Source organism: Aptenodytes patagonicus, chromosome 7 (genome assembly GCF_965638725.1).
Source record: "Aptenodytes patagonicus chromosome 7, bAptPat1.pri.cur, whole genome shotgun sequence".
Classification (NCBI taxonomy): Eukaryota; Metazoa; Chordata; class Aves; order Sphenisciformes; family Spheniscidae; genus Aptenodytes; species Aptenodytes patagonicus.
In genome coordinates, this window is record NC_134955.1 from 49,916,540 (window position 1) to 49,931,371 (window position 14,832).

General features: G+C 46.2%; 1 protein-coding gene across 1 annotated transcript in view; it reads right to left on the reverse strand.

The window, feature by feature from the left end:
• GTF2A1 (general transcription factor IIA subunit 1) overlaps positions 1-6,399 on the reverse strand; it is a 28,819-nt gene extending 22,420 nt beyond the window's left edge. The window contains exon 1 of the mRNA XM_076345231.1: positions 6,231-6,399. Within this exon, the coding sequence (XP_076201346.1) occupies positions 6,231-6,260 (30 nt within the window). The 5' untranslated portion in view covers positions 6,261-6,399. The remainder of the gene's footprint in view (positions 1-6,230) is intronic.
• Between the last annotated feature and the right edge of the window lie 8,433 nt (positions 6,400-14,832).

Genomic DNA, 14,832 nt, shown 5'->3' on the forward strand with positions numbered 1-14,832 from the left:
CAACTTTCTGTAAGTTGACATCTTCCTCTACCCCGTTCCGTAACTTCCTTAAGCAGTAAGTCCCAAATGATGCCACACACATCAGATATGTTGTATATATGCAAAACAATCATTTTGTACCTGTGCAGTGGGTTTGGCACCCCACAATGGCTGTGCCTCCAATACACACGCAGAAAACCTGCACCAAGCACATGCAGTTAGTCCAGCAATGCTGGAACTACACAAATTTACTGCATGCACTTGAAACATTTATTTTATGCATACGCAGTTGCTTAATGCATCCCAGAAGTGTTGAATTTGTTACAGATATGCTAAAGATTATGTTGCACACGTTACAGAATTGTTATGCCTATGTTATGGAATAGTGGAGGGGGAATAGCAGCACATGATTTACTAGTACAGGAAAAAGCCGAGTGGCCAATAAGCACAAAAAGAAGTTGAATATCTTTGCTCTTAAATGTTTAAAAAAAACAAACCACAAAACCAAAAACCTTAAGGAAATGCATGAATATTACAAGGGCAGAAAAGAACCTATTTGGAAGCCTGGAACTAAGAACTAAGCAGTCTTAGTGAATTATGTCCTTAGTGTTTAAATCACACTCCACATTGGGGCATACTCAAGTGATTTTTCTTATAAAAAACCCCAACCAAACAACAACAAACAAAAGAAAAAACAAGGGGGGAGGGGGAGAAAAGCAAAAAACCCCCAACAAAACACAACATATCACTGTTATTGAGTACATGTCAATATTTTGGCAAATGGCATGCTGTCAGCACCCTATTTTTTTCTTCATTTTACATTTCATCAGTTTGCTACTTTTCAGCTTTAAAAGATGCTGCTGCAAATCAAGTAGCTGAAATGTTAGAATTCATCCTTTTGTTACTTGTCTCTCCAAAAAAAATTCTGGCTTCAAGTAACAGGGTAAGTTTGTCGTCCTTGGAAACTACATTTACAGCACCTATGTCCAAAACTTAACTTCTCCAAAAGAAACAAGACATACCAGACTACTTGCAGATTTTTTTCTTTCAAAACAATACTGCATGCTCATGTATCCAGGCTTCAAGTACAGCATTAATTGTGCTTATAGAGACATTTGAAACAGACTTTCAAAGCCAGACTACTCTTGAGTGCTAGTACTTTAAATCTGCGTAGTAACTTAGAAATACCAAGCATCATTAACAGGATTATTTTTCCACTTAGATTTAATTCATAGCAGATGCAAAAAGACATTCTACTTAATAACATTAAGTCCTATTATTTCTATAATTAAACAAATTGCATAAAGCTTATACAATTCAACTAGCACAGAAATGCTACTTAACCTATTCCATATATTGTTCCTTACTGTATTAAAAGCATCTGTTTCTTAATGCCAAAACCACATTCTGCAAATAAACATGCTTAACCTCAGGCATGTGAGTTACTTTACTTAAGTCAAGAGAACCACCCGTATGTCTGAAATTACAATCAAAATTCCTGCAGGATGGAGACTGCATTTTCTCCTTAAATCCTCCTCTCCTTAGATCATATATTAGGTCCACTTTTCTAATAAAACAGATTTTACACAAATAGGCCCTAATAATTTCCACCAGCAGTTACCTCCTCCTATCTCCAGGCATTTTTGTAAGGTTTATTCACAAAGCCTCCTCAGTCTACAAAGCCCTAGGAAAAAATATCAGCATTCAGATACAAAAAAACTGACCCTACAGCCCAACAGTCTGCTTGGGAATGTTTCCTTTTTTCCCTGTGTAGTAAGGCAAAAAAAAAAAAAAATCCAAAGAGCAGGATACTGGTTTCTAGTGTCCAGCATCAGTTTAGCAAGAGAGCAGAAAGGCAGGTTAAGAGCATAGACGTTCACTCCGCCATTGACACAGTGTCCTTCTGCACAACTTCCAACAGCCCAAGCAAGCAGCTAAGCCCCCCAAAAGACAACAGCACCACAGGGGTGCAGTGAGCCTGGCGCAATGCAGGTTAACGAACCCACAGGCAGTTTGCACGTGTATGCATCTTTCTGCATGAGCCACACAGTGCACTGAATCTAAAGATGGGTCAGAATTTTTGGACGCTGTTCTAATCACGCAGTATCACAATACACTCATGGCTGTATGATTAGAAGGAAGGGAACAGAGAAGAAAGTATCTGCACGCTTATAATGAAACTGTGTCTGTCTGATTTTACCTATACATGTTTACATAATACTCAGAAAAATCCTGTCTGGTTGAAAACATTCTCTCGTGTACACTCCTACTGAACACCCAGCCCAGGCAGATGCAACGCCTTCCACAGAGGGAGCAGCAATGCCTTCAAAAGCCATCCATAGTGGAATTTTGAAGAATATCACAGAACGCTCTTTTCCTACCTCAACAGAGGCAAATCCAGTAAAATTACAAAACAGCCTTAAGCCCTGGTCTTTAAAAGGAAGCACACTGTATTGTTTTAGATATACACTAAGTGTCGGCTTTAAGCATTATTTATATGATGTTCAAGCTGTTTATACAAACCACCTAAGACTCTGGAGTTGAATGACAAAATTATTTTCATACACTGCTTACTCAAAAAATAAACATGGAAATACAATTACTGAACAGGTCTAAAGATGGGATAGCAGGTGAGTTAAGCCTTCCAATCATTTCTGCATTCAGTCAGAGAAAGCAATGAGAACATAATGGAAACTTTAAAGTTTGCTATTAAAATAATCATGCTTTCATCTGGTTTATATTAAAGTGCCTCCCTCATAAAAAGTACATTGCTGTAAACTTCAAGCTCTTTAAAGAGCAAAATACTCAAATCACTCTTCAATAAACACTATTCCAAACACTTACCATAGATTAAAGACAACAATTAAAATTCCTGATTTATTAGATACAACCACAAACACATAGAAAAGATTTGAAATCTAGTACTTCCCCCTCTGGGAACATAAGGAAGCGATTATATTTCACTTTCTCTGTGCATCTTGTAAAGAAAACTCCAAGTATGGTGAGACTGCTACACACGTACACACACTCCAAATCTGAGGAGCAACCGGCAAGCTATTTTAAGAAATGCCACATGCCTTTGGGGGCTTATACTTCCTACATTCCTTCAGTTTCAAGGCTACAAAAATTGCATCTCTCTAATTATTATCACAACACTTGGGATTTCAGCAGTTTGGGTTTCCAATAACCAACACATTATGGAGAGATATACCACAGCATGCTTTGTGCATTTGACAGCAGTTTGTTCCTGGTTGCTTCTGCAGTTATCCCTGAAATGTCACTAATCTTTCTGCTGTCTGTGCAGTTACAGCTGGAAGCCAGCTATATGACAGCTAGAAGAGCACACTGTAAAGGTAACTAGTTTTAGTCACAATTACATCAAAGATGTGCGTAAAAAGAAGTAACACACATAATCTACGTCGTAAGCAGTAAAGTTTGAGCTTTTTTTATGTTGTCATGGACTTTTACAAACAAATTACCTTTGTCACCTACAAAATCTTATACTGCATATAACTGTCAACGTCTTACATTTGTCCTTTATTAGGAAGAACAGATTTCTAGCTATTCAGATTTGATCGAATGCTGACGTGATACTATTGACACATTAGGCTCAAAGTCTAGCTTCCTAAAGTTACTACCTGGTTGCAGTATTTCAAAATGTTCCTATTCATCTTTGGTAACCCTAGGGTAAGCATCGCGATCCTTGCTATTGAACGAGACCTGAATTTGACAAAGTTGACCATGCACTACTGCAAGGTTTTACTACTTAACTGAAAATTAGCCTAAATCATGCTAATAATATGCTTGTTATTATATTAATATTATTAGCATAAAATTAGCCATAAAGCCTATTTGAAGCAGGCTCATTTTAAGCTTGGCTTTTGCTATTCCGAACACAATGTTCAAACACAGACACCTTTAAAGAGAACTTTACAGAAGTTATGCCAATACAGAAATACAGCCGAGAGAAAGCAAGTCTTAGTAAATTGTTGAGTCAAAGATATTTACAAGTACTCTGGAGATTATTCAATATATATCTATTTTGCTATTCAGTAATAACTTGGTCGAAAAAGAGAAGCAAAACCTCTAATTTACTATACAGAAATAAATCCTTTTCTTGCAATCAAAAAATAAAGCCAGAAGTTTATAAACAGAAGGACAACTACCAGATTCAGATCACACATATTCGATACACATCCTACTGAGTAACTGCCCTGCATGTAATGGCTGACTACTTTCCTAAAATTTTCTAATACAAAACCTGACAAAATATCAAAGTAACAATGCTACTTTGCAATTGCGTGACCCTAACTCACAGGCAGGTCTGTAAAATTTCAGATTTGGGAAGGAAAACTAGGATGCTTTGCGTTTTTCTTTTGTATACTGTTTTGCAGTATACCAAATATTGTAATTAAGCCAAATATTGATGAAAATTCTAAAACCTTTGCTCTGCCTGGACTATAATAAAATATTTGTACACTTTAGTCACCAGAAACACACCGAAATCATTTAGTATCTGCGGTCCAGGACCCATAGACAAAACTTTAGTATTAGCATTACTTCTAGGGCAACAGCTGTAGTTAGACCTTGGCAAAGCGCCATAAAATAAGTACCACATCTCTCCTTGATGTACTGGGTAAGAACCATTTAAACCCTACTTTCCCCAGCCAGCCGAAAAACTACTTCGAAGAGCTTATGGGAGCACAGGAACACGCGCTCACTGTATGCTAGGGACAAAAAAAAACCCCAAAAAACCACCAACCAAAACAAAAGAAAAAAGGAAGAAAAAGGTAAACAGTTTCAAATGCAGGAGAGGATGAAAACTGTCTTTGTGCAATGCGTAAAAGCAAGGGAAAGTCCATTTACACCAGCTGGGAGACACCCCCCGCCCCCGCCGGAGCCGGCAGAAAGCACCGCCGCTTCGCAGGCCGGCGGCGACGGGGACGGGCGGCGCGGAGGGAAGGGAAACCCGGCGAAAGCCCGGTCGCGATCCGAGGGACAAGCCGCCCGTCTGCCAGCCTCCGCCGCGGCCGCATGCACCTCCCAGCCCGCGCTCCGCGGCTCGCTCCCTATTTAAAGGCTGATGTGGTGTTTAAATGGAGAGGCGGTGACGTGGGGCTGGAAAGCACCTTCCCATCCTAGCAGAGTCTATATTAGAGAGCGGCAATAGCTCTATATAAACAGGGCAGCCACAGGGAGGAGGAACACAAGGAGCAGGGAGGCAGAAAGGCAGGGGGAAGCCATGATGGATCTGAGAGCCACAAACAAGGGGGCCGAGCCCGCCGCCGGGACGCCGGGTTTGTCTCCTCCAGCGCTTCGGGGCGGGGGTCGCGGCCGCGGGGCGCGCAAGGGGGAGAGGAGCGGAGAGGAGAGCGGCGGCCGGGGGGGCTCGGTGGCTGCGCAGGTTTGTGTGACTGCTTGTTGCAAACCTCCGTGAGCACAAGTGCAGCAGCGAGCCACCCGCCAAGGTGCAGAAAGCACGAGAAGGGAACGGGGGGGGGGGGGGGGGGGGGGGAGAGGTTTGGTTTTTTCTCTCTTTTTAAAATAAATACTGCCTCGCTCGCCGGAGAGAAGTTGAGGGCTTTCGCCCGGCTTAGCCGATCCGGCCGGGCTGGGATAAATGCTTTTCAACCATCGTCTCCTTCTTACAAAGCAACATAAAATGGCTCCAGCGGAGCCCGGGCGAGCTTCGCCGCCACCGACACCACAAAACCGAAACCTGGCTCGGGTGCCGCTTCCCCTCGCCCCGGGACGGCGGCGGGGCAGGCGGCAGCGCCCGCGCTTCCCCCGCCGCTCGCTCCGGCTCTCGCCCCTTCCCCAGGCGGCTCCCTCCGGCGGCGGCGGCGCCCCCCGCCCGCCAGCCCTCCCCGCCCCGCCGGACCCCCAGCCCGCGGGCGGCGGCGCGGCCCCGGCCTCCCCCGCGGGGCTCCGCCGCCCGCCGGGCCGCCCCCGGGCCGCCGCCCCGCGCCCCCGCTCCCGCCGCCCCGCTCCCGCCGTCTCCGGCTCCGCTCTCTCCCCGCCGCCGAGGCGGCCGGCGCCGGGCGCCACAAGTTGGCTCCCCGCCGCGGGGGTGAGGCTGCCCCGCGCCCCCCGCCGCCCCTTCCCGCCGGGGGCCGGGGAGAGGGGGCCGGGACCGCCCGAGGCGGGCGGCGGGAGGGAAGGGAGTGCGGGGGAGGGGGCGGCGGGCCCCGCCGGCCCCCTCCGCCCGCGCTGCCCCCGGGGCCCCCCTCGCCCCCCGACCCGGTCCTTACCACGGGGTTTGTGTTAGTCGAGCTCGCCATGTCCCGAGCCCCCCGGGACGCCCCCAACCGCGGGGGGGGAGTCGCCCCTAAAACAATAAACCTGCCCGGCTGCGTCCCCCCAGAGCCCGCGCGTCCCGCCCCGGCTCACGGGCAGCCCCGCGGCCTGGCCCGGCCTCGTTCGCCGGCCCTGGGGCTGCAGCCGCCGCCGCCAGCCGCCCGCTCTGCCCGCTTCGCCCCTTTATATAGCGAGAGCCGAGCAGCTGCGCGAGCGGCCAGGGCGAGAGGGGGACGCGGGCGGGGGGGGCGGCGAGGCACCGCGAGAGCTGCGCGCGAGACCGCGCCGGGCCGGGCGCCGTCACGTGAGGCGCCCGCCCCGCCGCCATGACACCTACTGAGGCGGAAGTAGCTGCGCAAGGTCGCGCACCTGGCTCCCGCGCAGCTAGGCCTACCGAGGCGGAAGTCCCTGCGTACCCTCGGCCGGCGGCGCCGGAGCCCCGCCCCTCTCCGCGCGTGACGTCACGGCGCCCGCGAGGCGGGCCGCGGCAAGGCGGTGCCGCTGAGGGCCGCCTCGGCCCGCCGCCGCCGGGCAGTCCCCGGGCCTTGGCGGCACAGGGCCCCGGCGGCCGGGCGAGGGCAGAACGCGGGCTCCCGCGGGGGAGACGGCTGGGACCGAGCCGGCCCGCGCTGCCGGCTGCGGCCGGCGCCGGAGCGGGGAGACGTTACCTCGCCTCGGCTCTGTCCGTGGGAGCTGCTTGCTCCTTGGCAATCGAAAACCGCACCCACGGCAGCTTACTTCAAGGCAGAAATTACTCTTCCTGGCCCACAAGAAGGGGGTCTTAAGCCCTGCCTGGCCCGGCGAGTGCTGGTGCCTTCCCTCACAGGTGGTTAAACAAAGGCACCGTGGGCCGAGGGGCCACCCCTGTAGGCCACAGGCCCCAGCGTGCATCTGGGCTCTGTGCCACCACCTAGGCTGGTAACAGCCCAGAGCTGCACAGGAAGAGGGAGGCGGCAAAATCTAAGAAATTACTGATACCCTCCATCAGGGACTCGCTATGGCCCATGGGCCCTCACCGATTTGCAGAATTGCTGCTTTTAGCAGTTCTTCACAGAATCGGTGGCAATAGGATCTCCCAGCTGTGCAAGGAGTTGTCAGAGCCCTGCCAGCTGGCTTAACTTCCATTTTCCCCTCTTTATTGCCTTCTCTTCCATTCTTTATCCCCTTTCTCTACGGCAACCTGCGAGATGCACACAATACCGGAAAGTCTTCTCAACCACAAGTACTGTTCCATCAAAGTTAACTTCACCACTGCCACCTTTGCTCACCAGTAAGTCACCTGTGTAAGTCCCACCCAAGCATAAGTGAAAAATAACACTGAATTCTGACCGCATACACAAGGCATAGCAGGCTACACCTCTTCAACCAATACTGCGATACTGTGCTACAGACTACATTTGTTATGTTACCTTCAGCCTGAAGTCCCACCTATTAAGAAGTCCAAGCAACAAGGGAACGCCTGTCTGGTATCTTTTGATGGGAGGGGGTTTGTTAGTGGGTACAGGAGACCTTCCCATCCCGTTCCTCTAAACCCTTCATTTCTACTGTAGTAAACACCTCCTTTCCTTCTGGAGTGCAGACTTTGTATAGGGACGTGACTGGTTTACAGTGGGCCAGCTGATGAAGCCACTGTTCACTGCGTATGCTGCTGGAGCCCTGGCTGAAAAATAGCATAGTTTACAAAGTTTTACCATTCTCAGCTGTCAAACTCCACCTTTTTGCTGGAGTTTTCCACCTGCGTAGCACAGCCAACAGGACTGAAGAGGGTCTGCCCCCTCAGAAGCCATAATTCATGGTCTGATGAATTAACTACGGGGACTGATTGAGGTGCTAGTGTTACCTGACTTCTGATGCCTCTGATAAGAAGGCAGTAATCTCTTGCAGAGAGTTTGTACTTCACTGTGAAGTGAAACTGCTGAAGTGACTGGCATGCCACAAGGAAGGAATCAGATTGCCATTCATACCCTTTCTCTTTTCTACACGAGGCACTGGATAGCTACAGTTCCTTCCCTGGAATCCCCTCCTTGTTTTTCAGAGTGGCTTACTGAATAATTAAAAAATTTAACATATGGGCATGATAGCAGTAATGGCTCAGTCTGGTATCATGCTCCTTTTTGTAGTTCAGCAGACTGTCTTCCCAGAAGGTAAGACCTGTGTGCGTAGCCCTGTCACAGTTTCTCAGGCACCAATACCAAGTTGTGGTGCAGCACTGCAAACCCCCTGAGTGCCTCTAAAGAATATTGCTGTGAACAAAATCAAGCCCTCATGAGAAATGCCCCATTGAGTCAGACTAATGGTCCATCTAATTCATGGCAATTCAGCTGCTGCTTGGGGAGAGCAAGCGAGTTAGCCGCTTGCTGAAGGCTGTTCACCTTGTTTTTCCTCAGCATCACAGCTGCCTGCTGTATCGATGTTGGGGGATTCTACTTCATTTAGCATTTTGTTAGACTGGAATAACATACATGTTTAAGTGTAGCGCATTAGCAACACTGATAATCTGGAGAGCATCAGCAGGCATAAGCTACATAACAGCATTACTTTTATAGTTAACTGTATTTATCTGCCAGCGTTCTCTTTTGTTTGCCAGTCAGGCATGAATTATATTAAGTTTGTGTGTTATCCTGTCTGTCTTCTTTCTCCCTAAGGTTTCTACCACTGACAACTCAGGGTGACTTCACCAGGTTTAGCAATAATGTCAGCTTTACTGTTGGCTGGACACTTCTATTTTAGCCATTGTACTGTCTAGACTTGAACTCCACAGTGATGATGGACATTACACGCAGAGCAAAGACGATGACATTTGGGCAAACTTTCTCCTTCACTGCAAAAATCCTGCCAAAGATGGGATAGTGTAGCGAAAAGCACATTTGTGCACAAGATCGAAAGCTTATCCTTGGTGTGCTAGAGGAGGAAATAAAATAAAAATGTTCCCACTCAATCCTAGGCACGATCATCTTTATTTTTCTACCAAATGTTTGAGACAAAGACAAACCAACCGTCTTTTACAGTCAACACTTTGCACTCAGAGGCACGCAGTCTACATCGAGTGCCCTGGATGATTCTGTCCTGTTAGCACCAGAAGCATCCCTTGCTTCTCCTCAGCAGAGCAAGTGACTTACTACTGCAACAGTAGCTTGGTAAGTTAATATAAAGGGTCTAGGATGTGGAGATGTTTTTAGTTCATCTCCTTTGTGGTCCATCAGAGAACTACGTCTTTTAGAGGAGAGATTTTTGAACTCGTGAGTAGGAAGCGGGGGTGCAGGGAATATATTTTCTTCAGTATGGTTTTCGGGTTGGTTGCACTTCCATTCTAAAGTTCTTGGCAAGTAGTAATGCGTTGTTCTTCACAGCATATCTTTCAAGAAGATATTCTCCAAGGGGATAACTGATGTGTAAGTATTTGCTAATGGGGGGGAGGGATGGGACACACTTGAATCTAAAAACTCAAAGGTGCTAAGTACCTGTGATTGCCACTGAAAGCCACCAGCTAGCAATTCAGCTGAAAATAAGAACCACAAAATCTTGATGCTAAGTCAAAACACATTAAATTTAAGTTGTGATCTTCAGTTTTTATTTGTTTGTGGGTTTTTTTAAATGGAGTTTTTTTGGGTCATCTGAAAACGGTAAAAATAATAACCTGAAACTACCCTTCTGTCTCCCAAAAGCAGACCATGAGTATGCCTGATCTCCTGCACCTGGAGAAATCAGTACCCGATCAGTACCAGCGTGCCCTCCTTTTTCTTTGAAAACATTTCTGATCATGCAGCAAAGCATAGAGTACCTAGGATGAGGTGTTGCTGACACAGTGGTTTATAACTTCTTAGTTCTTGAAACAACAGAAAAGCTTGTTAAGTGTGATCAATGTCGAGTGGTTCCCCTCCCCCCCCGGAGGGCAACTAAGCAAGGAAAACAAAAATTGGTCTTAACTATATTACAGAGTGCAAACCTTAACATAGGTAACAGAATGAGGCTTACCGTCAGCATGCCTTCCAGATTTGTCATCATAAATCTTGTCCACATTACCAATACGCTATTGTAGTTGTGCTGGCAAAGTCTCCCACTGTGGGCATGAAGACAACAGGCAATATTCAGCCAGTATATTACACTTTTTCCTTAAAAACAAGCTAAGCCATTGAACACTTTTCAGAAGGCTTTGGTGACATAGTATTATTATTACTCAAGGAAGTAAACTTTCTGCCCTAATCTCTGAAATGACAGTTTTCCAGAAGAATGAGGAGATACACGTTTAACTTCAAGTTGCAACAGCATGTGTTAAAAGGATAAAACAGGAGCATACACAGAACCAGGTCAGTCTAGAAAATGTTAACAGGGGAAAAAGCTGCTTGAAGTTACGCTCACACATTGTGAGTTTAGAGCTTATGTTCACCTCTATGTTTAACTTGCTCTTGCTGCTTCCACTCACTGTACCAAAGAGAGAATATAACCTTAAATAAAATTTGAGAAAATGTTTGGTTTTTTAAGTGTCCCTACAGAGCTCAGAAAACCAGTAAGTGGCCCAAGCCACAATCCAAAACTTTGCGGACACGCACAAGTTAACAACAGACACATCACACTGAAGCTTTTCTGGATGCAGCCAGCCCTGAAGAGTCAGAAGACATGCTGACACATAATGGAGCTTATGTGATATTAGTTTCAGACAGTGTTCAGGTATTGTATAAACATTCTTTAATTAAAAGTTATTAAAAAAAAAATATATATATAAAGTGACATTTTCCTTCTAACAGCCTGCTCACCATGATATAGTAGCTGGAAACAAAAGCCAGTAAACTTATCCCTCTTGCCTTCAGCACTAGATTCCCCCCCCCCCAAATTTTTAAGGAAGGCAGAAATGGAATGAAATAGCTCCCATCACCCTTATTCCAAGGCATCTCTGTTTTCCTAGGTGGATTTACTCTCACATCTAGAATTTGAAGCACAGCAATATGCTTTACCAAAGCACACTAACACCAGTTTTAAGGGTCTAACATACGCACAATTCAACTGCCCTCCTCACAGCCCACAGAGAACCAAACCTTGTCATCCTAGAGCAATGATGTGGTTTGTCTCTAGTGACCTTTCAGAGGGCAGACAATGTTTCAGCATATTCTCAGCTTGAAGTGCTAGAGCACACAAGGCCTTCAGAGAAGCTTGCTACACATTAAGCTTTTATTTCATGATTAGACTTCTAGAGTCTCAGGCTTGCTCTGCTCTTACCAAGTGCTTACTCAAGCAAAGTAGGAAGCACAAAGGATTTTTCTTTAATATAGACTAAGACTGTTTACTGTTAGAATACATATAGTTGTTTGAAAACAATTTATATATACACCTTTCACATTAGGGCATGTCCAAACAGGACAATAAAACTATGCACTTAGTTATCCAGTCAAAGCCACATAGCTACCAACATTAGAAAGCCATCTTTCCCCCTCCAAACAAAATACATAAATTGCATCTTCACAGAAGGCTATGTTAGCAGGTGACCAGCTACTATAGTTGTTTCATTACTGTAACTCCTTCTGTCCCCATATATCTCCAACAGACCTCTCAGGCCTTCGAAGACCGATCAACAATACCACAAAACCCAGAGGCCTGTACACCCAGCAGAAGACTTTCTTCTAAAACTGCCACTAACTGCTAGACCCTCTCCTCTCAACACTATGATTTCTCCTCTAGCAGAATCACAGTTCCCTCTCTGTTTTATACACAAACTCCATGTCAGATTTTGCAAAACTATTCCTTTTCTAGGACCACTTGTGCCTCCTCTACTTAGGGAATTGACTTTCCTTAGCCTTCCTCAGCACATCCCTCAAAAAATTACTTCACATAGCTGCACCATGGTCTTTATAACAGCTGTTTCTAGTAAATGATGAGTTTACAGCTGGGGGAGGCAACAGGCTCTTTTCTAGGCTGTTGCCATATGCTGTGTTTATTTACACCTTAGCATAGGTTTCTGCTGTCATAGATTTGTGAACCAGAGATTGTTTCTTTCATGTCTCTGGTTGACGAAACTACGCTTAGTTCATAAAGGCAAAACTTAATTGAGACACTGACCCCATCGTTCCCACGACCCCCAAGCATTCAGTGATAATGAGGATTTCAGGCATTCGTCCTTCCTTCCCATACCACTGTGTGCTCGTTCCATCCCTGTGCCACCACACTCTGCTTTTGCAGTTGTGCCAGTTCCTTGCTGTGCCATTTTTTTTTTTCTCTGTGCTGGCTAATTTTTAACCTGGATCAGTTTCCTGATCTGGTTCATAGGGCAGCCCCACAAAAGACGTGTTAGTGCAACTGAAAGAGCTGACAGGAGGAGAAATAAGTGACCAGAGGAGGAAATGCTTCAAAACAACATTGTTGCCAAATGCTTTGTCATGTAGAAAAGTCTCCAGGCTTCCTTTTATTGAAGAAGAATTGGCCATTACTAAAATGCACACCCCGCTTGCTGTAAGCAAGCTATAATGCTTGTAGTAGGAAGATTACTGGTCTTAGGGCAGAGACCACCCCTTTATTTTTCGCATGTGTATACATGTTTGGCCTAATGCTTAGGTCTGTACAGACTGAACGAATCATAATTTGAATACAGAGTATTGATTCTTAAGTAGCTAAAAAAAGCCCCTAAAATTCTGTAGGCTAGAGCTTGTCTGCAAGGGCGTGAGCTAAAGGAGTACCTTCAAGTTACACATTCTGTCACTACTACCTTGCTTAAGTGCTTTTTAAATAGTAACATTAATCACTTGGACTGGGACTGTTATGAGTCACAGCTACTCAACTGTGATGAGGTTCTGACAACAGCCAAAATATTGCTGGCTCTGATCCATGAAGCCAAGCAACAAAGAAGTCAGGTAACAAAAAATCTGCACTTAAAATACCAGTTAGATTCTCTCTACATGCAATGTCCTACATTACGGATCTAAAGCAAAGCTTTACCTAGCATGCTGATAAATGTTTTTACTGATTACTGCCATATATTCCGGCCAGCAGCTATGGTGTGCAAAGGTCTGCAGAAAAACTGAATTCACTTCAGCAAAGTTATTCCTGATTTATACAGGCATCGGAGAGTGACATATTCATAGAGAAAAATTTGCACAGTGATCTATAGTGTGGCTTCGCAAGCCTTACATACCTCAGGCTCCACATGGTGACTTAGGATAAAGTAATCACCCTAGAGTGTGCCAGGTGCAAATACGCAGCATGTAACTATGGCACAGTGCTGGTCCGTGCGCGTGATAACCCTGTGATTCCTCTGGGAGCGTGTGCGTGTTTGTGTGGCCTCGGCTTCCCTCACACAGCTGGCAGGGTGGGAGACTGCACACAGGGAGCCACCGCCAAGCAGGGATGTTCTATGGTGTATTTTACCCATAGTTTGTCCCGCGGCCACGCAGTCACGTGTCCATAAACTAAAAATGCTTTTGTGCAAGGCACGTTTGCTCCACTTCGGATGCTTACTGCCTCCCACTTAGTATGTCCGTTCCTCTGCGCCCAAGTGAGTGGCCTTGCAAACCGTGCAAGCTTCTGGCTTGCTGAGGATCATGTAGAGCTGCTTTAAGGGCAAAGAGTCTACAGCTTTCATGGAAAAACCATGGGTGTGCCCTACACTTTACAGCCTATTCAGAGGTGATCATATGTCCCCTCTGGGACCCGGCATGTGAGGTATCAGGCAGACAAGATGAATCTTTGCACTTTTTTTCCCCCTAGATGAGTCGTAGGGTTGTTTTTTACAGGACTGGGTGAAATTTGCAGGAAACAACTCCAGTTCAGTTTTGGCTGTGTTCAGCCTTCCCAGTGAGGAACAGTGAACATGAACTCAGTTGTGGCCAGTCTGTGGCTTACGAGCAGTTAATGTGCAGTTCCCATGCTGAGGCTAATTATCTAACTGGCAAAGCTGTACTAGTGTGAGGACTGCTGGGCAGTTGGAGTCCCTGGCTTTGAGAGAAAGGAAAACAGTGGGAATGAGCCAGCCCAACTCATCCTGTAATGGAGCTATAGGACCCTAGGCATTTATTGCCATTTCTAACCTGTGACCCATTTCCAGAGCTCCTCTCCGCTCGAGTCTTCATGCTACATGATGTGTAAGCTGTGATTCTTGGGCATACCAAGATTTTGACAGCTGCAAACGTAAAAAAAGTGAAGCTGCATTTACAGACCAGAGCTCACATTTCCCCTCAGCCGCTTGTTCCTACTCCCTGCCTTGCTGCTTTAGATGAAAGATTGTTTTTCCATCTTAAGCATCATCTTCCACTACAAATCTTCCTAGCTTTGCAATATGACCTACTGACATCAGCCATCTCATTTCTCCCACAGACTGACTCTAAGCAGATTAGTAGTCTGCACGTCTGTCTGTGTCTCTGTTGAAAGAAAACATTTCTAGTGCGGCATCTCATCGCACCCACTATACCTGCAATTTTCCTTGCACCCTGTTTTATGGTATGGGCAGAGCACGTGATGAGCAGAAAACAGCACTTCCAGTTTATAGAGTTTTCAGATGGCTGCATTTGTGCTGGAAGGACTGATCCATGCTCTGACCCATCTGGCCAGATACAGATGTAGTATGTTGTAGGG